The sequence below is a fragment of the Chrysochloris asiatica genome, unplaced genomic scaffold (genome assembly GCF_000296735.1).
Source record: "Chrysochloris asiatica unplaced genomic scaffold, ChrAsi1.0 scaffold00127, whole genome shotgun sequence".
NCBI classification, from domain to species: domain Eukaryota; kingdom Metazoa; phylum Chordata; class Mammalia; order Afrosoricida; family Chrysochloridae; genus Chrysochloris; species Chrysochloris asiatica.
In genome coordinates, this window is record NW_006408645.1 from 5,047,825 (window position 1) to 5,072,193 (window position 24,369).

Genomic DNA, 24,369 nt, shown 5'->3' on the forward strand with positions numbered 1-24,369 from the left:
CATGTGAGAGGGGAGGGGAGGGGAAGATGACATAGAAATGACTGCTGTTTTATGGGTGTCAGAGTGATTGATTATGTCTCTGACCAAGATGAGTTCCACATACATCCGTGACCAGAACAGAAGAATTCAAGGCCAGATCTGTGCTCATTCATGCTGTTGTTAAGTGCCATCGAGTCGGTTCCCACCTATAGCAACCCTGTGTAGGGTTTCTGAGGTGCTCTACCATAGTCATATTTTCTCACTGATTTGATATTTCCTGAACCAATTTCCGGGGAACTGCTGCATGCGATGTCTATATTTGCCTCTACAGGACATTTCATTAGTGCTTATTAGGATGATAGGAGTGTCTTTGTTAACCTTTCCATTGTGTTTACTGCTTCTGACCTGTTGGAGGAAGTTCTTGCAACATTTTGCCTAATTAAGTCCATACTTCTTTATCTTCTACATGTTTGAAGAAATCAAACAAAGATGAGGAAGTTGGGGCTGGTTCTGAGGTACAAGCTATTAATACCACTTGATGTGAAATTTGTGGTCTGCTTTCAGCTTCTAAGAACAGAGCGATTAACTGTTTTTTTTGTTTTGTTTTATTTTGTATTTTTGACAGATATGCTCCACATTCTCCCAGGAGAGAGCCGATGTAGTGCAGTTCACGTTAAATGTTCTTTAACTAATTATATAACATGTAATATGGAGCTCTTCACTTTGGAGAAGTGACAGCAGAAAACACACAGCCACACAAACAGACCAATATAAATATCACAAACTGAAAACAAATCCCTACAGTTTCTCAAGTGAAATCGTTCGTTAATCAAAGTTTTTGGCATTAAATATTTTTAAAGGTAACTTTGTGTTTCCTCTTTGCTTTTAAACTATTAACCTGAACCCACCAGCTGACAGAAGCTACAGGTTCATGCTGCCAGAATTGGCTTTCATTTACCCTGAGCCCACTTATGTCTATTGGTTTTGGTATGAGCGTCATCTTCATAGACCCTCCCAGGAACCATGGAGCCTCTCTCGGAAACTCTTGATAAACGGCTCTGTAAGTACGTACGTGCCTGTCTTTTCAGGGAACCACATGCTCCTTGAGGGTAGGCGCTGCATCTTTTTATCTTGGAACACCACTAAACTTAGTAGTAATTTCCACCCTCCAAGGAACAACTTTGAACCTTAGTGTTAGTTGGAGGCGAAGGTCTCCCAGCAGTACAGCCTAGCTTCAACGAGTGTCTCTTTCAGAAATCTGTTAGATGAGACTTGTTATTCAATTTAGTTCAGATGCTGTGTTGACTTCATACTGACTGCCGCCAGTGTCCTCTGGAGCATGGCTGACTGCACCTGTGGCAGGGAAGTTAGTGGTCCTCACACATCCACGTGATCTCCCCTTCTTCAGCAGATGCCGTCAGTCCTTTGCACATAGTCATGGAGTACTCACTAATCCTATGCCCCTGGCTTTGCAAGCTGCTGCAACTCTGAGAACTTTCTGTGGCTGCAAGTTGACCTATTCTTGGGGTAGGTCAGAAGTGCTGGGAATGTAATGCCCCTGAGAGTAATCCTCAATGACTCAGAGGTCAATGGATGGACAAATACCACAGTTTCTTTGCCCCTCTGGGTGGAGAACTGAATCATGTTTTACAGTCTCCCCAGAAGTTGCTCATAGCAACAACTGTCCACCGTAGTAGCCCTCTCATTCTTGCCTGATTCACTGCCTCATTTCTCCAACTCTCTACCAGTACTTCCTGGGCTCATCTCCCATATAAACTCAAATCCTGGTCCCAGGCTCTGCTTTGAGAGAGTCCAACTTAAAATCCTTATATTTCCCTTCATTCCTTTGAGATGGTTGGGACCATGTGACTAACTTGGGCCAGTAACTCGAGGTGGAAGTCCTGTGTATCACTTCTAATGCATGGCAGTCCACTGCCAGGGGACTGCCATCATCTTTCTCTTCCTTTGTTGTGGCAACTTTGGAGGCTGAGGTTTCAGAGGGGGGCTCTGAGATGGAAGAGGGTAGCTCTGGTCACACTGGAATTCCTGTGAGTGACAAACGTGTATTATGTTAGCCATTGAACTTTTGGAATATTTATCAATTGAAGCAGTAAATTATCTGACACATAGCATCAGTACTGTCCTTTCTGGGTACCAACACTTAAGTCAGCCCACCTTCCATCTCTCCATCCAGTACTAATACATGAGAACTCTTCAGATCTTTTACCTGTGATTTCCTTGAATGCTTCTAATCCCCAAACTCCTCCCTTCTTCAGTGTTTTTTTTTCTGTTTTCCTATGATTGGGGTTTCTATGCTTAACTTTAAAATTCATTTAGAATGTATTTTGGTACATATTTGTGAGATGGAAATAGAGATTTATTTTACTTCTAAATCATTAGCCAATTTTTCCAACATTAAATAAGAATTATTGTCTTCCTGATGATTTTAAATAATCTTTGAAGTCTCATTTGAAGTAGTATCTATTTTGGATCTGTCTTTTTCTTTTTCCTTAAATGCAGCATTTCTTGTGCAAGTACCAAAGCATTGTAATTGCAGCTCTGTAATATATTTTACAGTTGTCATTACTCGTCACCTCCTGTCCTCTGTCAAAAATTGCACTAATGTTAAATTGCATCAAATCTACAAATCACCTTAAGGAAGAAATGACGCATTTAAATGAATAGTACTTCATATTCTGGAATGGACAATTATTTACCTGGCTCTTCCAATTCCTCTCAGAACTTTGTTGTTTTCTTTACTCAACCCTGCACATTTCTTGTTGAAGTTATTTCTAAGAATTTGCTGGTGGTTCAATCGGGTAAGGAGTCCTGGTGTGGCGCTGTGGGTTAACACGCCAGACTGCAAAGCCATTTGAACCGCAAGGTCGGCAGTTCAAGCTCACCAGCTGCTCCTCGGAAACCCTGTACAGGGTCGCTGTGGGCCGGAATCGACTCAATGGCACTTAACAACAACAATGGGGTAAACATTGGGGTGTGAACTGAAAGATTGGTGGTTTGAACCACTGTTCCGTGGGAGAACGATGAGACAGTCTGCTTCACAAAAATTTCCAGGCTCCAAAATCCTAGGGAGCAGTTCTGCTCTGTCCTGTAAGATTGCTATGAGTTGGAATAAACTCAAGAGTCCTGGGTGTTTGGTTAGTTTTCTAAATCTTCTCAAAGTTGTTTTTATTTTTTTATGTCAGTCATACACATTGCTTGTGAAGTTATTTCTAAGAATTTTATATATGTTAGCTTTATAAATGTTATTACTTCTTTCATTATATTTTCCAACTGGTTATTACAGTGATATAGGAAAAGTCTGTGCACACACACAAAAAACCAGACCCGTTGCCACTGACTCAATTACAGCTCACAGCAACTCCATGTATGATTGAGGAGAACTGCTCCCCAGAGTTTACTTGATGGTAATTTTTACTGAAGCAGCTCATCAAGCTTTTCTTCTATGGAGCTATGGGATGGGTTTGAACTACTAACTGCCAGTGTTTTACTGTTTTCTCTTAAAACACAAACACACATACCACTTACCTCACACCTGGCCACTTTCTAATCATATTTTGGAGTAAACAAAATTAACAATATTTCATGAGGTTCCATGTGGTTAAATTGCCTTTCCATGTGACTCAGAATAAGCAATTTGATACATCCTAAAACGGAGACAAATTCAGGGTGGTTGGGCTCTTGGCAGGAATTGTAAAATCCCACCCCCACAGTCTGTCCAAGTACAGAGTTACATATGTCATGAAAACAAATAGCCTGGCTACATTTTGTGTTTTCTATCGAAAACATGATCTCTTGAGCACATAAACATACGAGCACATTTAAAACTTGCTTGTTAATTGTCTCTATCCAGTTGTAAACATTGCTGGCCCAAACATCAAAGTCCTCTTTTACATGATTGATGCTTGTTAGTAATAACATGTTTATATTTTAGATCTGGATAATAAAAGATGATGTCAGAGAATGCCACCTCTTAACTGATGCTAGAGGTAGTCCTACCAGATCAGACTGGTTAATGCAAAACAAAATAAAAGGATTTCACAGCCCTGGCCAGGGTCTCACATTGTGTTAAAGTTAAGAACAACAAAATTATTGGCTGTATTAATTATAAAGAGAAAAGAAAGAAAGAGAAATATCAAGTGCACTAGATCGCATCTCCTTTCTCTTTTAGGAACTTGGGGTCAGGTAATGTCGAAGGTTACATATCTTCTCAGTAATGATTTCTGAGGAAGCTCCCAAGAAGGAAAGGGGAAGGTTGTCAATATGCAGTGCATGGGCTCTTGCAGTGGTCTAGTGCTTTCTCTATAGTGACAATAATACTTAGAATTCAGAGGAATTGACCATTTTCTGGTTTGGCACTGTAGGATAATGCGCTAGACCACAAGGTGGGTTTGAACAGCAAGGTTGTTGGTTCAGACTCACCAGCCACTCCTTGGAAACCCTATACAGGGTCGCTATGACCTGGAGCCAACTTAACAACAAGTACAACAAAGACATTTTACTGTTTTGGAAGATAGTGTTTTCCAAAGACATTGTATGGTGTGAAAGGAAAGCAGGAGTCCACACCCACATGAGGGAAAACTGAGGAGTAAATAAAGGCTTTGTGAACTGGTTGAAATGCCCTTGTGGGTCCTGTATTCTCAGGAATATTTGTTAGTTATTTGCTGTTTTCCAGTTGCTTTGTCTTCATTACAAAGGAAAGACAGGAGTGGCTGTGTTCTTTCTGTGTTTGGTTACTTCTCTGTCTTCATCATGAGTACAAAATAGGTGTTTTTGCTAAGGTGCTGTTTTCCTTAAAAAAGAAACCTGGATTGTTCGTGTTGAGGTGGAGAGGGTGAGGGTAAAGGGATAAACTGTTCTCTCTTTACCTTATGGCCATAAATACAAAGCTTTAGTTTAAAACAGTGTCAAGTGCTGATGTTAACAATCAGAGAAAAAATGTACATGATGGAGCTTTATTCTCTTGGGAGGAGGGAGTGGAGTTTTAAATATCTGCCCATGTCAAGGAAGAAAAAGGAAAGTTTTATATTTTCCAAGCTGCCTTGAATAGCTGTCACAAATTCTACACAGTTCCTGGCTAACTAGCTATCTCCATCTGGAGATTGGCATTGTGTTGTTTTGCTTTGTTTTTTTAACCTACAATTAACTACCATCCGCTAAAAATCCAGCCAGTAATAGTCCTATTTTTTTGAGATTTTTTTTTTCCCCCCTCATCATTCTTTTCTTACTCTTGACAATATAATTTTTTTTTTTTAGTGTAAAAGCTACAAAATTAAATATTAGGAAATCACTGATAATTCTCATGAACTATTCTTTCAAACACTCACACTTTCCTACTGGGTGTCCACTACCTGTCACTGTAGTAACATGGTCATTTAAATGAATTGAAATGGAAAGTAGCCACAGGTGGCTAGTGGCTGTTGTATTAGACAGCACAGAGCTACAGGACTGGGAAGCCAGAGGTAAGGCATCAAGTCCATACTGCAGTGGTAGGGTCAATACATGCGATGAAGCAAGAAGGTGGATTAGTGAAACAGGAAGTTGAGAGAACTTGACCAGCAGTAGTTCAGAAGAAAGCCTAGAGATTTACTTCTGAAAATTTAGCCTCTGAAAACCCCATGGAGCACAGTTCTGACACACCTGGGTCCTCATGAATTGGAGTCTCTGGTAGCCTAGTGGTTACGAATCGGGCTATGAACCGCAAGGTCAGCAGTTCAAAACTACCAGCCGCTCCGCAGGAGAAAGATGAGCCTTTTTCCCTCCTGTAAAAATTTATAGCCTCGGAAACCCTGTACAGGGTCTCTGTGAACTCACAGGGTCTCTGTGAGTCGAAACCGACTAGACAGCACTTAACAACAACAACAACACAACAACTGACTGATGGATTGTTTTTCATGTTCCGTGGGAAAATTGTTTTTAATGAAGCATGACTTCTACTTATAAGTGGTAAAGACACCACAAAACAGTTGGGGCTCATGTGTATTTGAAAGTTTAAAAGCCTCTCAGATTTGTGGGCAATGGTGCGGCTCTAGGTTTCCCAGGTGTAGAACCTGAGATGGAGTTCTTGTGGGTGTAATTTATTGAGGAAGCTCTTCAGAGAAGGAAGTGAGGAGGGCTGGGTGGGCAGGGGATGGAGCTAAGCAAGGAAGTGGTCTCAACTAGAAACTGATCTCAGCTATATTCCAACAGGATGAGGGAGTGGGGAGGCTGGACTAGGGAGCATCAGTTATACCACAGGTTGGGAGGTAAAGACTTGTCTTTGTGCCTTCCCCACTTTTTCTAGTTTGTTTTTGGATGTCCTTTGAGGAGTGGAGCTGGGTATATAACCTCCCAAGTAAAGTGGCCCCAGCAAGCAGGACACTGCATCATGACAGTGTTCTGGCTCTACAGAATGTTGATGACTGAGTAGCTTTAGAGCAAACGAATAGATGTGTGAGCAAAACCAGATGAAAAATCTTTAGTACACAGTTGATTTAATCACACAGCCCATTTGGATGATTACAGGTATTGTCATTAACACTCATTTGGATTTATGGGTCTCTTTCATGCAACACCTGCTTATTGCGAGCCTATCACATAGTCCTGGTGTGGCACTGTGGGTTAATGTGCTGGACTGCAAAGTTGATTTGAACCTTAAGGTTGGCGGTTCAATGTCACTAACTGCTCCTGTTGTTGTTATTGTTATGTGCCATGGAGTTGGTTCCGACTCATAGTGACCCTGTACAGGGTTTCTGAGGCTGTAAATCTTTACGGGAGCAGAAAGCCTCATCTTTCTCCCATGGAACAGCTGGTAGTTTCGAACTGCTGACCTTGCGGCTCAGAGCCTGGTTCGTAACCACTACGCTACCAGAGCTCCTAGGAAACCCTATAAAGGGTTGCTGTGGGTTGGAACCAACTCAATGGCACTTAACAATGCCAACCACATGCCTGGCTCTGGGTCTATGTTTTTGGGGTCTTGCCAGTTAAGGCCCTTTTATTTGTTGTTGTTAACTGCCCTGAAGTTGGTTCTGCCTCACAGTGATCCTGTATAGAGTTTCCGAGGAGCAGCTAGTGAATTTGAACTGTCAACCTTGTGGTTAGTAGTCTAGTGCTTAGCCTACAGCGCCCTACTGGGGCTCCCTTTTATTTAGTAGACTCCAAATTACACGTTTTTGTCAAATTCCAAGAGACAGAATTGCAAGGCATCCTGAGGAAGTTTAACAACAACTCCTAAGGAAGTCTGAAGATGCCACTGAAGCTTAAAGATAGCGGAGTCTTTGTTAAGATAGTTGCATACAATGCTCTTGAAAGGCCTAGTTTAGCAGCTGGGCTGTTTGAGGGAACTGGTGTGAGTTTCTGTCCACTGAGTTGGCGTCTAAGCAGAGGAGCAGACTTGCCTTGGTTTCACTCATGCTCTCTAATTGAACTACCATGTACTGAGTGTTTGAAGTTCCTGGGTGATGCAAACGGGTAACACCCTTGGCTGTTCACCAAAAGGTTGGAGTCTACCTAAAGGTGCCTTGGAAGGTCAGTCTGGTGATCAACTCCCACCCGCCCCCAAACAAACAAACAGTCATTGAAGCATATGAAAAAACAGCAAATAGTCATATGAACCTATGGAGCATAGTTCTACTCTGACACGCATGGGATTGCCATGACTCAGAATTGACATGGTTGTAACAGGCCTGGTTGTTGCTGTTGTTCAGTGCCATAGAGTCAATTCCAGCCCATAGCGATCCTGTATAGGATTTCAGAGAAGCAACTGGTGAGCTTGAACTGCCATCCTTGCAGTTCAAACAGCTTTGCAGTCTGGTACATTACCCCACAGTGCCACACCAGGACTCCTTAGTTAGCATGTTGTTGTTGTTGTTGTTGTTGTTATGTGCCGTGGAGTCAGTTCCGACTCATAGTGACCCTGCACAGGGTTTCTGAGGCTGTAAATTTTTACAGGAGCAAAATGCCTCATCCTTCTCCTGCAGAACAGCTGGTAGTTTCGAACTGCTGACCTTACAGTTCACAGCCTGATTCGTAACCACTATGCTACCAGAGCTCCTTTTAGTTAGCATAGGCAGGTGTTTTTATGCCTGTCATCTCATTACAGTCTTTATAATCATCCTGCGAGGCCAGGCTGGTGGTGGCCACACAGCTCCCATGGCAGTGAGGCCCACCAGGTGCTCTGCCAGCAGAGTTGTGGGTGAAGACCTCTGAGTTCTGCCACTCAGGTTGGGTTTGAGGAGACACTGCTGGAGCCTTGTAGTGTCTGCTGGATGCTTGTCAACTTGGCACCGTATCTTCCCTACTTTTAAATTAGAGGAAAACTAATCCCAAGTCTGAAGTCCCAAAAGGAAACAAAGTTTGCAGAATAATCTGCTTTACCTTAACATCACTCTTCTTTGGAATCTTAATAGACTTTGGGGAGTTGATTTTCAGATCATCCTGTCTTTAGGGATATCAGGGAAAAGCTCACCTGTTTGTAGCTGCAGGTACATTATGTGACTTTATTTTGCCCAACTGAGATGCTGGCTGGCTTAACAAATAGGGCAGAGCTAAAGTTCGGAGTCTTAGATGTTGAAGCCCATTCATGAGAATGAGTCCTGGATAATTGTGTTTTCCTTTATTCTGTGGTTATAAATGATACCCAAAACTTTAGAAAAGATTCAGAATATCTGAAAGGATTATTTGGAATTTTACCAGCGAATATAGGGCTTTGGGTTTATTGCTTACTCTTTTTTGGGCCATAGTTGTATCTGATCATTTGAGGGATATTGGGCTATTAGGATTTATCCTTAGAGTTCTAATATGCAAAGATTTGTACCCACAAAGCTTTTGCATCTATATGCATGTCCTTCTTAGGATACGTCTGTGGCATTCTCTTGTTTGCAAAGGATGCATATTTCAAGTATTTTTTTGTGAGTATTTTTTTTACCAGCAAATCCAGTAGATCGTGTAAATAGACATATTCTGATTATTTATGAAGTGTTCTTCTTCAATCTGGCATGCCTCGGTCTCCAGTGAACACCACAGTGGAGCAATTTGACTTATTTCTGTTTTCTTGGATGAGCTTTGGTAATATGGCTTTCATGTAATCTGTCCATTTTGTTTATATGGTTTTATTTATTGGCTTAAAGTTATTCATAAGATTCCCTTATTAATATTTTACATGGACAGTCCCAGTGTATTCTAAATGTCATCTCTGAATGTGAATGTAAGCTATATATTTTTTTGAAATAGTTCCTCTTAAAATTATTGTACTTGCTCATTATTTGAGCTGTAAATTCAGATTATTTTATCAAGAAGTCAAAGTTGTTTTAAAATGACTTTTTAAAGAATATGCAGGTATTTTGCCTCCTTTGTCCTGTAGAACAGTGAACAGTAGGTTTTTGCCTGCCCCTCAGGTACGTATCTGATAAATGAGGATTGAGGGTCTTCAGAGCAAAGCTCTGACAGATGGTTCAAACATTACCAAAGGTCTCTCCAAACCAAAGTAGGAAGATGTAGAAATGAGATGTTGTTGCTTTGTGTCGTTGAGTTGATTCCAAGTCACAGTGACCCCATGTGACTCTGTAGAAATACTCCATAGGGTTTTCTAGGCTGTAGTCTTTAGGGCCACAAGTTGCTAGGTCTTTTCCCCCATGAAATACTGGGGAGTTCGAACTGTTAACCTTTCAGTTAGCAGTTGAGTGGTCTTGCACCCCCTGTGCTCAGTCTCCCTAGAATAGAGAAGGTGGAGGAATTTGCTTTTAGAATTATTTCCACAGCTTTACCTATGGGAATGGAGTGTGTTGTTATATGTTATGAAATATTGTTATGATGCAGACTGATGGAGGCTAATGTTCTAGTGAAAGTCCTTAGGTTACAGTTGTTGTTAAGTGCTGTCGAGTCACCATTGTGACCTTGTATAGGGTTTCTGAGGAACAGCTGGTGAGCTTGAGCCACCCACCGTGTGGTTCAAAGTGACCTTGTAGTCCAGTGCATTAACCCGCAGCACCACACTAGAAAGAGAAAAATATGGAGTCTTAAAAGCATGGTAGACTGTAGCTACCATGGCGCTCTGGTAGCGTAGTGGTTACGAATCAGGCTGCTAACCTCACGGTCAGCAGTTCGAAACTACCAGCTGTTCCGCGGGAGAAAGATGAGGCTTTCTGCTCCCATAAAGATTTACAGCCTCAGAAACCCTTACAGGGGTCGCTATGAGGTGGAACCGACTCCACGGCCCATAACAACAAGCATCTAGTGCCCTGGAGAGTCCTGGGGTGAGGGTGTACTTCCAGATGAGTACACCAAGAGCCCCTCTGTACTGCTTGGAGACACTTGAGTCTCATTGCGGATCAAGATTATCCTGTATTTCCTGTCTGTGACGGACAACTGGGATTTCAACACCAGGTTATAGGAAACAACATTCTGGCCTGGGAGCTGTGCCCTATTGGAATTTTACTGAGTGAGCGGTGGCCCTCCAGGGATGAAGTCATCTATGAGCTGGGGAGTGTTGAGGGGAAAGATTAAACCCAGGAGGGAGTCTGAAAAGCGAGCTGTCTCTAGGGAGAACTTTGTTCAAAGCAAGCCTGTATCAGATGTCTCAGAGCAGGACAACGGGAGGTTCAGGATGGTATCAGGACAGGTTCCCCAAGCATTGATACAGAGAGCTGCAGAAGGAAGACAACCCTCCCACCAAAAAGAGAAAGGGTCGTGGAAAATTTATAGGCAAAAAGAGGGGCACAAAAACTGAGTGTGACGAAATAATCAGAAAGCGGGAGGTGAGTTCACCTGAAGGCAGAGCAGGTGTAGAAAAACGTTATTGCTGTGGTGACCATACAATCTGAGGCTTCACTCGCCCAGGAAGCAAATGAGATCGTATGAATTTTAATGTCAAGCTTGTCAAGTCCCAGTGGCCACACCTGCTCATTTAGGACTTCAGAGTCTCCAGGGAAGGATGACCCTTGTGCTTAGGTACCCCGTGACTCCTTTTCTTCCTGCAGTGTTATGTCATTCCACCCCAATGCCCAGCCCTGTCCTCTTCTGGGGCATGTGCTGGGCAAGGCTGGTGGCTGGCCGTCTGCCCACTCTGGTCTACCTCAGCACCTGGCTCCCAGAGGCTTTTGAAATACACCATAGTCAACTCCCATTCTGAACCTTGTGCTCCAAAGGAGCTGATCTAGCCCTTCTGGGGCTGGGAGTGCAGGGGGCAGATGCCGAGCTTCCTGTGCCTTTTATGTCATCTCAGGTGTCTAACTGTGCCTGGAGACAAAACACCTTCTTCACCCACTCCCTTGCTTATTTGGCAAATGGTCCAAACAGATTCTGGAGAATTAACAATGGGCTCAAACATACCAATACTTGTGAGGCTGGTGCAGGCCTGGGCAGTAGTTTGTTCTGTTGTGCATAGGGTTGTTATGAATTGGAACCTTCTCTAGAACACCTAACAACAACAACAACAGCAGTTGGGCCAGCAGCCAGATCCCCCCATTTGGATTTAATTAAGTCATAGTGCTACTTTTTAAGAGTTAATTGATGGCATAATGGATTAAATTTTGGGCTGCTAAACACAAGGTTAATAGTTCAAAACCACCAGCTGCTCTGCTGGAGAAAGATGAGGCTTTTTGCTCGCTTAAGGATTTACAACCTTAGAAATCCTATATAGGGTCACCATAAGTCAGAAACAACTTGATGGCGCACAACGACACAAACAAGGGCTTTAAAATCTTTCCTGCAGCATCTACATAATTTGATTTCATTAATCACTTGGGCAAAGCAAGAGCTATTCATTCTCAAGACTTCTTAAACTTAATGTGAATCACCTCCTTTCCCTGCCCACAATCTTGTTAAAAAGATTCTGTTGGTGTAGAATGGGTGGGTCCAAGAGTCTATATTTATGTGAGTCCCATGCTGTTGGTCCACTTTGAATAGTCCAATGCTCGATTCCTCCCACCCCTATTTCTGCTTGCTGTATTTAAAACCCTCCGGGAAGAGCTCCATGCCTGGTTTTTGCGTTGGAATGCACAGGTGATGCCATGTTTCTCATTACAGATCAAAAGTTACCTATTCAAGTTAAGGAAATAAAGATGATGTTAAAAAGATGAGGCTTACGGGTCAGGTAGAGAGGGGTGAAACCCCAAGATTGTGGCTCTTGGTCACCCTTCAGGTCTGGAATGGAACTCACACACCCATGGCTCTATTATCAGACAAACATTTGGATCGATGTATGAGGGGGACAACACCGTGGTGAGGTGTGTACACCCTGGAATGGCCAGCCATTTGAGATCAGGGTCAGGGGGTAGCACTTATCTATGAACAAAGTTCAGACAGGTGGGGAGAGAAAGAGGTATGGAAACAAGAAACCCAGGGAGAAAGGGAAGGAATGATTTTAAATTGAAGGGATTGAGATCAATCGAGATGAAACGAAGTGTATGGATTGTTGAATGTAAAACTGATGATCTGCTCTGTAAACCGTCACTCAATCCACAATCAAAAGTTAGAAAAACAAGAGAAAAAATGCTGTTGTGTCGCTGCATTTACTCCTGTTAAGAAATCTGTCTGTGGGTCACTTTGAAAGTGCTTGTAGATGGCTAGTACTCATAGACGGATACCCAGTAACATTGCTCCAGCTCTTGTCTGAGAAAATGGGGTCCATGGACCAGTAGCAACTCCCCTCCCACACCCACTGAGTCATCGTCTGTCCTCAGATGACTAGTGTGCACATTAACATTTGAGATTCACTGTCCTACGTTGCTGTCAGTGTTAAGTGCTGTACAGTTGCTTCCAACTTACAGTGACCCCGTGTAGGATTTCTGAGGAGCCTACCTTGCAGTTCAAACTGACCTTATGGCTCAGTGCTCATTCTACACATCAGAACTCCTGTGTTGTTTTTGTTAAGTGCTGTCGAAACACAGACAATCAGAAATGGGAGGCAGATTCTTGGACTGTCTTAGTGTAGCATTCAAAGGAGACAGCAAGGAACAGTTCTGCGTTGGTTATTGGTCCTTTTTTGGTGAGTTGTCTTTTGGGGATACCCTGGTGTCCTAGGGCATCTGGGGAAACAGGCAAACGCTGTCTTCCTGATGATTTTTTTTTAGGCAAAATAAACTAGTGGAGGAGGAAGGGGGAGATGTGAAATTAAGAGATGATGAGATAGATAGAGCGCTTAAGGGGCTAGATCAGGGTGATTGGAAAAACTGAGGGAAGGAGGGCAAGTCTTGCTGAGGTCATTAAAGACGAGATGTAAGAGTGAGTAAAGAAATATAAGTTTCTTCACTTTAAGATACACTTGTAAATAACTGAGACTGAAGACCTAGTCTTTTGCTGTCCAGCTGAGTCCAACTCATGGTGAACCTACATGTTAGAGGAGAACTGCTCAGTAGGGTTTCCTTGACTGTATTCTTTCTAGGTTTGTTAGACCTTTCTTTTGAGGTGCTGCTGGGTGGGTCTGAACCACCTCTCAAGCAAGTCTATTCTGTAGCACACAGGATTGCTATGAATCGGAATGGACAAGGTAAACAGACAAGGTGGTGCATAATACTCACAGTGAATGCAAAGTAATTGCAGTGGTAAACTCCATCTTTAAATCAATAAGTACCTTAGGAAAAAAGCATCAGGCATTGGTGGGATAGAATAAGGATTAGCAGTTGCCTTCGCTTGGAGACTATACTGGGTTCTTGTGCCAATATGTTGGGAGGTACAGAGGGTAATTGGCATGAGTAGGGCAGTAGATAAAAGACAGCTTTCAAACAAAAGCACTTCTGAGATAAGAGCAGGAAAATGTCTTGTGAATCACTGTGTTTCCTGTCGCAGTCATGTCATGTTAATGATAAAGAAGATTATCCAATGGCATAGGCAATTAGATGCCGGCATGTCATCAGTGATTAGGGACAATAAATAGTATGCCACTTTTACACAAAGTGTTTTATTAACTTACCCTTATTAATTGCTTCAGTTTTGATCATACAAACATTGGCCTGGTTTTCCAGTTAGGAAACAGTTACATTTCTGAGGTTTGTGGAGAGGATCCATTCTATTTTTTTAGTCACTTAGACACTATCCTTGGAATGTTTGCATAATCAGATGTAAATTAAAAAAATGTTTCTCCTGCCTCATATAAGAGCACAAGGAATGTGTTCCCAGACTTCCTCTGGAAAATAACCAGCACAAATGATTACTTAGTGAAGAGGAAATTGATTTCAGCCAGTCCTCATCTTCCACAGAAGAATGGCATTGAATAGTCTCTCTGTACTGCATGCTAAGGCCACAAATGATCAGTCTGGGGAACCACTGAGAAATACAAAGTTGATGAAAGGAATCTTCCCTGCTAGGAAGAAGGGCTTAAGAACATGCAACTAGAGGCACTGTTTTTGCTTCTTTATTATTTTTATCTTCTAGTAATTTTTGTTGTATTAGGCATTACCATATGTTTAAAAACGCCGCTTTAATTTCCTTTGGTACACATAATTTGTAAATGTGACTAAGGAGGTCTGGTGCTGCGGTGCTTAAAATGTGTAACTGCTAAACTAAGGATCAAAGGGCTGAACTCCCAGTGGACCCTTGGAGAAAAGACCTGCCAATCCATTCCCATAAACATTACAGACTAAGAAATGCTATGGAGCAGTTCTACTTGGTCATATGGGTCAACTATGATTCAGCATGGATGCCAGCACACAACAAGAAGCATTGCTTAGGTTGTAGAGCAATTTCGGTGTGATTCTCCTAGCCTTTTTTTATATATAGTTTATTATTATATACTGCATATAATTTCTCTGCAATATGTAGATGGCACAACCTTGCTTGCTGAAAGCAAAGAGGACTTGAAGCACCTACTGAGGAAGATCAAAAACTACAAACTTCAGTATAGATTACACCTCAATGTAAAGAAAACAAAAATCCTCACAACTGAAATAATAACTAACATTATGAGTGGAGAAAAGGTTAAATTTTTCAGGGATTTCATTTTACTTGGATCCATAATCAGTGTTCATGGAAGCAGCAGTCAAAAAACAAACAAAATATTGCACTGGGTAAATCTGCTGCAAAAAATCTCTTCAAAGTGTTCAAGAGCAACGACGTCATTTTGAGGACCAAGGTGCACCTAACCCAAGCCATGGTATTTTCAGCTGGACAATGAATAAGGAAGACCAGAGAAGAATCGATGTTTTTGAATTACAGCACTGACAAAGAATATTGAATATGCCATGGACTGCCAGAGGAATGACCAAATCTGTCTTGGAAGAAGTATAGTTGGTATGTTCCTTAGACGTGAGGAGGGTGAGACTTCATGTCACGTACTTTGGACATGTTATCAGGAGGGACCAGATTCTGGAGAAGAACACCATGCTTGGTAAAGTAGAGGGTCAGTGAAAAAGAGGAAGACCCTCAATGATATGGATTGATGTACGGACTGTATCAGTGGACTCAAACAGGAATGATTGTGAAGGAGGCACAGGACTGGGCAGTGTTTCCTTCTGCTGTGTATACATACGGTCGTTATGAGTTGCAACTGACTTGACAGCACCTAACAACAATACATTTTGTTTTCCAGGAGCTAAGGTGAGAGTTCCAAAGTTATTACTGATCACGGACTTAGTTTTTCACTTAAAAAAAAAAAAAATTAGACATATTGGCTGTATGTAAAAATGGCTAGAAAAAGGTGAATTCTCTTAGTTCTGATCAAAAAGAAAAACAATGTAAATGTTTAATTTTAGTGGTTGTTCTTAAGTACTGCGGAGTCACTTCTGATTCATAGCGACCTTGTATCAGGGCTTCAAGGCTTTCAGTCTTTGCAGGAACAGAGGTCTTCATCTTTCTCCTGAGGAGTGACTGATGGGCTTGAACTATGGACCTTGGGGTTCGCGGTCCAGTGCTTATTGTATGGAGCTACCACATTCCTGATTTTAGTGGCATATTATTGTATATATTTTTTTTTCACTTGACCTTAAACTTCACGATTTATGAACCAAAATGAAATAATAAGAAATGACTAGATAGGAAACTGGAGGCCTGGTGTGGCGCTGTGGGTTAATGCGCCAGACTGCAAAACCGTTTGAACTGAAAGGTAGACGGTTCAAGCTCACCAGCTGCTCCTCGGAAACCCTGTACAGGGTCGCTATGGGTAGGAACCAACTTGATGGCACTTAACAACAACAGATAGGAAACTTCCATACCTTTCTATAATAATAAAGTATAGAGTGACCTTTGTGTAATCAGATTATGTTAATTCACCTGGATTGCAGAGGTAATAACAGCAAAATGCTGGTGAGTTTATTGATTTATAGCAGCGTCTGAGAACTATAAAGCCAGTGAAGAGGAATTGATCATCCTAGTGTGATGCTGTAAGATAAGCATTGGACTGCTGCTAACCACAAGGCCCGTAGTTTAAACCCACCAGTAGCTCTTTGTTGTTGCTAAATTCCGTAAAGTTGGTGCTGACTCACAGCAAACCTAGATAGGGTTTCTGAAGAGCAGCTGATGGATTTGAACTGCTGACCTTTTGCATCACAGTCCACTGCTGACCAGTCGCTCTTGTTGTTGTTAAGTGTCGTCGAGTTGGTTCCGACCCATAGCAACCCTGTATAAGGGTTTCCAAGGAACAGCTGGTGAGTTTGAACCACCGACCTTGCAGTTCAAACGACTTTGCAGTCTGATGCATTAATCCACAGCTCCACACCAGGACTCCAACCAGTTGCTCTTAGGAAACCCTACCCACGGTTTCTATGAGTTACCACTGGCTCAATGGCATTTAACAACTAAATGCTGCATGCTGTTTGCTGGAGGGTTTCTTTTAGTAACTTGTCCCTCCTACTGGAGCGCCAGGACTCCTGGTGTGGTTCTGTAGGTTCAGCACTGGACTGCGAACCACAAGGTCAACAGTTCAAACTTACCAGCTGCTCCTCAGAAACCCTATACAGGGTCACTATGAGTTGGAACGGACTCATCTATACTTAAAAATAACAACGAGAATCCTAACAGTATCTGTAGATAAACACTGGACTGCAAGGTCGGTTTCAACAGCAAGGTCAGTGGTTCAAAGCCACTCCTTGGAAACCATATACAGAGCTAGAACTGACTCGAAGGCATTTAACAACAACAACAAAAACAACAAACTAGAGTCCTGGTGTGGCACTGTAGGATAAGCACTGGACTGCTAACCACAAGGTTGGTGGTTCAAACCCACCAGCTGCTCCTTAGAAACCCTATACTGGGGTCACTGTGAGTTGGAACTTAACAACTGTTTTTTTAGGAATCCTGTGAGTGTAGTGGGTTACAAGTTGGACTGCAAAAGCAGGGTCAGTAGTTCAAATCTGCCAGCTGCTCCATGGGAGAAGGATGAGCCCTTTATGCTTCCGTAAAGATTTACAACCTCGGAAACCTAAACAGGGTCACTATGCATTGGAACCCACTCCATAGCATACAACCACCACCATCACCACTGGCTTAAAATTTCATTCACTACCTGAGTGACAAATTCAGCCTGCGGCGTCACATATAACATTGTATGGATTCTCTTTGGCCTTGAAAGGCATGTGGACATGGGGGAAGGTCAAGGTTTTGGAGCAAGAAGAAAGTGCACATTGTCTGAATGCCAACTCTGTACCAAGCAGCCTGCTGGGCCCCCAGTGAGTTATTACAGTACTGTTATTTGGCCAGATGGAGAAACTGAGGCTCAGAGAAATTATGTAACTTTCTCAAGGTCACACAGCTAATAAGACCCTGGTGGAACCAAGATTTAAGTTTAGGTCTTCTACCCCGTGTTTTTTTGCACAATTGTCAGATGAAGCTTTCGCAGATTCTGAAGAAATATATTCATCTCTCCTATCAGTATTAGTTGTTCTGTATAAATACTGCATTGGCAAATTTTACTTGTCCAAACGGTATCTGTGATCCTGTTTTCTTTTCACCTTACTTATTTAATCTATTTAGCAGGATTGTTGTGTGATATCTACCAGCACTGAAAGTAGTAACAACTCAGTTATTTACAGCAAGAGCTGGAAAGACTGAGAAAAAATATTTGTGTTTGATGTTAGGGCTGGAGACTTGAACTCATAATTATTATAAGTGTAGGCAGTCCCTATGGTTATGAATAAGGAGCTCTGGTAGGGTAGAGGTTACAAATCGGGTTGTGAACCGCAAAGTCAGCAGTTCCAAACTATCAGCTGTTCCATGTGAGAAAGATGAGGCTTTCTGCTCCCATAAAGATTTACAGCCTCGGAAACCCTGTACAGGGTCGCTATGAGTCGGAACCGACTCCATGGCACATAACAACAACAACAACAACATGGTTACAAATATCCAGTTTATGAACATCAGACTTACATACACTCAATAGTTATGAACCAACTTCCCCCACACTAAAGCCTATTGTATTAAACATTGGAAGTATATAAAATGGCCCATAACAACAAATCGGTACTACTTTGTTCTATAAGTAAAAACATTGTTATTACTGAATTATGCTAAAGATGTTTTAGTGCATCTAGAAGTGTTTATTTATTTATTTATGCACAGAAAGATAACACTATATACTAAGACAAGCATTTGACTAACTGACATGATTTGAACATATCTAACTGCTCTAATTTACATACATCAATTTAAAATCAGATTTAGGAATGGAACACATCTGTAATCCAGGGAAGGCCTGTATTATGTGTGAATGTGGTAGAGGTAGATTAGAGGAGTCTGCATAATCTGTGATCTCTGCCTTTGGCCAGTTCACAGTTCAGTTGTTAAGGAGACCATTTAAACACATGCAGCTGGAGATATGAAGGCAATGACACCATGTGTCTGTATCCCAATGCTGGGCTTGGGTCTGAAACATTCATCCTCATGTCTGTATAACTGAAAACATGATTTGAGAGGAAGAAGCTATCACTGTGAATTCCTGAGATCAGAGAAGAATTTGTGGTAGATGTGATAAGGTTGTTTTAAATGGTAAGGACTGGGTGGGCGGAGGGTGTGAGGAGGGAGGGGGATTGGGATGATTGGTGGATCCACTTAGCAAATTGGTATTAGTTGCCTTTTATTTGACTTCAACTCATGGAGGCCCCCATGTGTGTCAGAGCAGAACTCTGCTTCTCAGGGCTTCCAAATACTGATTTTTTTCAGAAGTGGAGCCTCAGACCGTTCTTTCAAGATGTCTCTGGTGGATTCGAACCTCCAAACTTTTGGCTAGCAGCCAAGCACATTAACCATTTGTACCACTCAGGGATTCGTTACCAAGCTGAGGGCCTTACATAGTGGGGTGAGCAGTTTGGGTGTGGGCCTCTGGCTGGGCCTCCAGCGCTGTAAGCTTTTGAGCAGAGGAGTGGCTTTACTGATTCTGCTCTATGTGTGGGGTTGATTGGCACTAGATAGCAACTTTATAAACATCTGTATTTAGGGCAATTGAAACAAAGGTTCCGTGATTGTCCTATCAGTCAAGGCCAATTCATGCTGCTGTTGGAAATGGATGGAAGAACAGGTCGTTACAAGAACATCTTTCCCATGTGTTTCTTACTGGAAAGCTGTTGGACTGAGAATGAGGATGGTTCATTTGTACTGTCTGTGCCTTCATGATGTTGAGTAGTGACAGACCAGGGGGTAGTGTCCTAGGTTTTATCAGTTTGAGCCATCTGAAGTTTCCATATTGGTTCAGATTCGTAGAACTATTGGCAATTGCATATAGTTCAATCTAATCAATGGTGAAGATAAAGTTGTTGCTGGAGATGAGTGGACTTGGGCTGGCCTTCAGCTTTGTGGGCAAGTCAGTTGGAGGTGGTATTGGACAAGGCTGCTTGCAGTTAGCCTGGAAGTACTAACCAGTGATGAATTGGTCCTGGAAGCTGAGCTGTTCTTCTCCCCCTATTGTTTATTCCTCCTGCCTACAGACCAGACATTCAGTGTCTCCTTATTTTCTCTTCTAACCTTTAAGAGTCCTGGAGTCCTGGTATGGTGCTGTAGGATAAGCACTCAACCACAAGGTCGGTTTGGACCATAAGGTTATAGTTCAAACTCACCAGCCAATCCTTGCAAACCCTATACAGGGTGGCTGTGAGTAGGACTTCATAGCACTTAACAACAACAATAGGCACACATTTAAAGAAGTAGAGAGACTCACTTTACTAGGAGTTTGGCAGAAGGGTGTGTGGAAGTGGGGATTTAGAAATAAGAATGTGTATATCTTGTGGTTGTGTCTTCTTAGTTCTTCTCAGCAGCTTGGATGCAGATAGAAACATAAGCACCATTTCTGTTGCTCTCAGTGATGCTGGGGAAGTGGAGCCGAGTTCTCACTCTTGATGTCGAGGTTTTCAATGAACTCTTGAATGCTTAGGGAGTGGGCTAAGCATGTTTGGTGTTGGCATGGTGGTGCTGAGCTGCTCTGTCGCCACATCCTTAGTTTTTTCACTAAGGGGTCACTCTTGGGGACCCTTGCCTAGGTCCAGGGGTGGGGTATACACAGATTTCTACCCAGGGTGTGACATGTAGTCTGTTGAAACTGGCTAAGCAAAGCCATCCCAAGGAGCACACTCTTCACCTTCTGCTCTCGCACAGGTACCATGGGGTCAACTTATTGACCACCACACCCAGACTCCACAGTTCCACTCTCTGAGCCTTGAGGTCACTCACCGGTCCCAACTCTTCTGTTTTATCGCTCCCCTGTTTCCATGCACTTCTCTCCTGTCCCCTCTCCTCTCATCCTTCTGCTCTTTCTTCTCCTCTCCTTCCCCTGCTCTCCTCCATCTCTCGCTCAACATCAATTTTTCTTAGATAGAAATGGAGGCAGAGAAATTAGAAAGATAATGAGGGAACATGGATATAAGATGACTGCAAATAAATGGCTCAACTGTACATGTGACTGTTAAACTCATAAACATATGACGTGGGAAGTTTAGTACCAGCCACTATTTTGTCATCTAAGTTGACACCTGTGTTGAGTTGGAAATCATAACAGATTGTAGTTTATAATTAAAAATCCAAACCACTCTGTAATTTACTGGGCCAAACTGCCCATTTTGGCACAACTGGAATTTCTGCTGTAGTTGATTCAAATACTTTTAAACGTAATTATTTATAACTTTTATTTTTAAGAAGTACAAATGACAGATTCTCCTACATGTGGGATAGGACATATGGATCCTGTGGGGATAACTTTAATAATTTGCAGCCCATGATCATGGTTTAACTGAAGGACACATCATGTCATTTCCCTTTTCACTCTCTTGACCAGGATAGAAATGGGAGAAATGGAGCCATTTTTGATGTCTCTACTTTAATCTGACTGGATACAGGTGACCAGGACATACATACAGTCTTGTACATTCTCAGTATTAAACCTCTGAACATTAGTATGATCTTGGTTTCTTTCTTTCCTTTTATTAACAAGGAAGATGTTTCTATATTTAAATGGAACCTCCTTCAACTTTCATAACCCGGCCCCCCAAAAGAGAAAAAATATCAATCAGCACTTTAAGAAATACTCATCATATTATATTGGTCCATGAGTTCTTGTGGTGGCACGTGGCACTCTAAGTCAAATTCTGCTTTCTCAGTAGCTTGTTATTAAGATGAAATTATGATATAAATATTTATTTTTTAAAAAAGAACTGTATCTGTCACTGACAATTACTGTGTCTGTCCTTGGTGTGCATCAAGCCCTCAGTTGAGTGAATTGTAATCCTTTCCTCATTTATTCCTCACAAACCCTGAAGGAGGGTATCATCATTCCTCCTTCATAAATTCAAAACCTGGAATGTAAGTTATTTGCTCAAATTCACATAAATAGTGAGTGGTTGTGTCAGGATTCAAATCCAGTTCAGCCTCAAATCACTTTACATACTGCCTCGCCTTGAATGAGTCAAGATGAATAGAGTATTAAGCTGTGAACTGTACTTGACAAAGAGTTGAGTAAGATTTGGGTTCCCTATAGTTCCAGAATATTCTAGCCTCTTGGTGGTACTTTCTGGGAAACACACCTTGGTCTTTTTACCTCAGCCATAGATCCTTGGAGGTGGATTCACTCTGGAGTAGTGGGAGCTCACAGGGTCAGGCTTTAGCTAGAGAGAGATCTGAGTCATGGCCCACCCTGGGTCCTCTGAGGCTCAATGCTGACTTAGTTATGAACTTCTGGTTTCTCATAGAGGAGTCTGGGATTAGATCTAAAATGTAATAGCTCCATCTTTTCAAGAAGACCCTCAAAAATCACACTTATAAACTGTAATAATAGAATCAATCATTTTTAGAAAAGCTTTGGTGAAGACCAAAGGGCTCTTTGAATTCATCTTGACTAATATCCTGCTGTCTTTTTCCTGTTATAGGACACAGAGGCCTATGTGACCATTCTCTAAAATATTTAAGCTCAAGAATCACTGAACGGAAGTTGCAGGGCACATGGCTGCCTGCTGGCCAAGGGAATCGGGAGAAGCCATTGTTGGGGCCGTGTGGCTCCGTCATGCCTGTGTTCAGCCCTCAGAATGGCCTTCACTCCATCCATGCCGACAGCAGCCTGACGAAGCCAAGGGTTGTGACTGTGGTAAAGCTAGGTGGACATCCCCTCCGGAAGATCACCCTGCTTCTCAACAGGCGGGCAGTGCAGACGTTCGAGCAGCTCATTGCAGATATCTCAGAAGCCTTGGGCTTTCCAAGATGGAAGAATGATCGAGTAAGGAAAATATTCAACCTCAAAGGCAGGGAAATCAAAAGCGTCTCTGACTTCTTCCGGGAAGGGGATGCTTTCATAGCCATGGGAAAAGAGCCATTGACTTTGAAGAACATTCAAATGGCTCTTGAAGAACTGTATCCCAACAAAGCCCGGGCTCTGACACTGACCCCACATAGCCGGGTCCCTTCCCCCAGACTGAGGAGCAGGCTTTTTAGCAAGACTCTGAAAGGGAGTCACCACTGTGGGGAGACTGAGATCACCAAGAGCTGTGGTGAGACAGCTGGGTCCAAGGTAGCCATCAGGCACCCAGGGAAGACTCCTGTGGAGCCAGCGCTGGAGGATAGGACGAGGGCCCAGAAGAATTGGGTGAGAGGGAAGCGGGAGCCTGAATCCAATAGCAAGCCTCCCAGAGAAGCCACTCCAGAGGAGAGGCATGCCAGTGGAGAGCAGCATCTTGGGGTAGAGCTAGAAAAAACCTCAGGAGAAATGATCCGATGTGAGAAGTGTAAGAGAGAGCGAGAGCTCCAGCAGAGCCTGCAGAGGGAGAGACTCTCCATGGGGACTAGTGAGCTGGACCTGGGCAAGTCTTCAAGGTATGATATGGAGAAGTTGGTGAGGACAAGAAGCTGCAGGAGGTCCCCTGAAGTGAACCCTTCAGGTGGGGAGGAAGGATGGAAGGGCGACAGCTGCAGGAACAATCCCAGGAATCCCACTCAAGACCTGAGGAGACCCAGCAAGAACACAGAGAAGAAAGAGGGCAGAGATCTGGATGGTCAAGAAAGTCATCCCCAGGGAGCAGTCAAGACTAAGAAAGAGCTTGTGGAAAGTCAACTTGTCACAGACCAGGGGCTGAGGGAAGGGAAGAAAGAAACCAAGACTCTTTGTAGGAAAAAACATGGTGGCTGGCTCCTGAGAGAACATCGCACTGATTCTGAGAAGCTGCCTCGGACCCGAGCTGAGGAGAAGGAAACTGAGAAAGAGAAAAAGGTGTGTGTGTCAGGAGGGAGAAAAATGGTTCTAAGGGATGATGAACTTACCAGGGGAGAAAAAGAGCCCAAAACAAGGCCAGAAGAAAACAAGGTCGATGGACCACTGAGACGGAAGGCCCGGCCCACAGGCATCATTGCAGCGGATGTGGAGAAGCATTATGAGACTGGTCGGGTCATTGGGGATGGAAACTTCGCTGTGGTGAAAGAGTGCAGACACCGAGAAACCAGACAGGCCTACGCAATGAAGATTATTGACAAGGCCAAACTCAAGGGCAAGGAGGACATGGTCGACAGTGAGATCTTAATTATCCAGAGCCTCTCTCATCCCAACATAGTGAAACTACATGAAGTATATGAAACAGAACCAGAAATCTACCTGATCATGGAGTACGTGCAGGGAGGGGATCTTTTTGATGCGATCATAGAAAGTGTCAAGTTCCCAGAGCACCACGCTGCCCTCATGATCATGGACTTGTGTCAGGCGCTCGTCCACATACACGACAAGAACATTGTCCACCGGGATCTCAAACCAGAAAACCTTTTGGTAAGTCCTGTTTTTGTTGCTATGGGAGAGGATGTTTCTGTTTAGTTTTCCTTTTCTTTTGAAAAATGTGCTTTACTTTTTAGAGCAATGTTGTTGTTGTTATTGTTGTTGTTGTCAGGTGCCATCGAGTCGGAACCGACTCATAGCGACCCCATGCAGAGCAGAACGAAACAATGTTCGATCCTGGGCCAACCTCACTACCGCTGCCACACTTGACGCCATCAATGATGCCACCTGGCTGA

General features: G+C 42.8%; 1 protein-coding gene across 1 annotated transcript in view; it reads left to right on the forward strand.

Moving 5' to 3' along the window:
- Window positions 1-22,675: 22,675 nt before the first annotated feature.
- Window positions 22,676-24,369, forward strand: part of DCLK3 (doublecortin-like kinase 3) — a 48,660-nt gene continuing 46,966 nt past the window's right edge. The window contains exon 1 of the mRNA XM_006869186.1: window positions 22,676-24,127. Coding sequence (XP_006869248.1) covers window positions 22,676-24,127 — 1,452 coding nt within the window. The remainder of the gene's footprint in view (window positions 24,128-24,369) is intronic.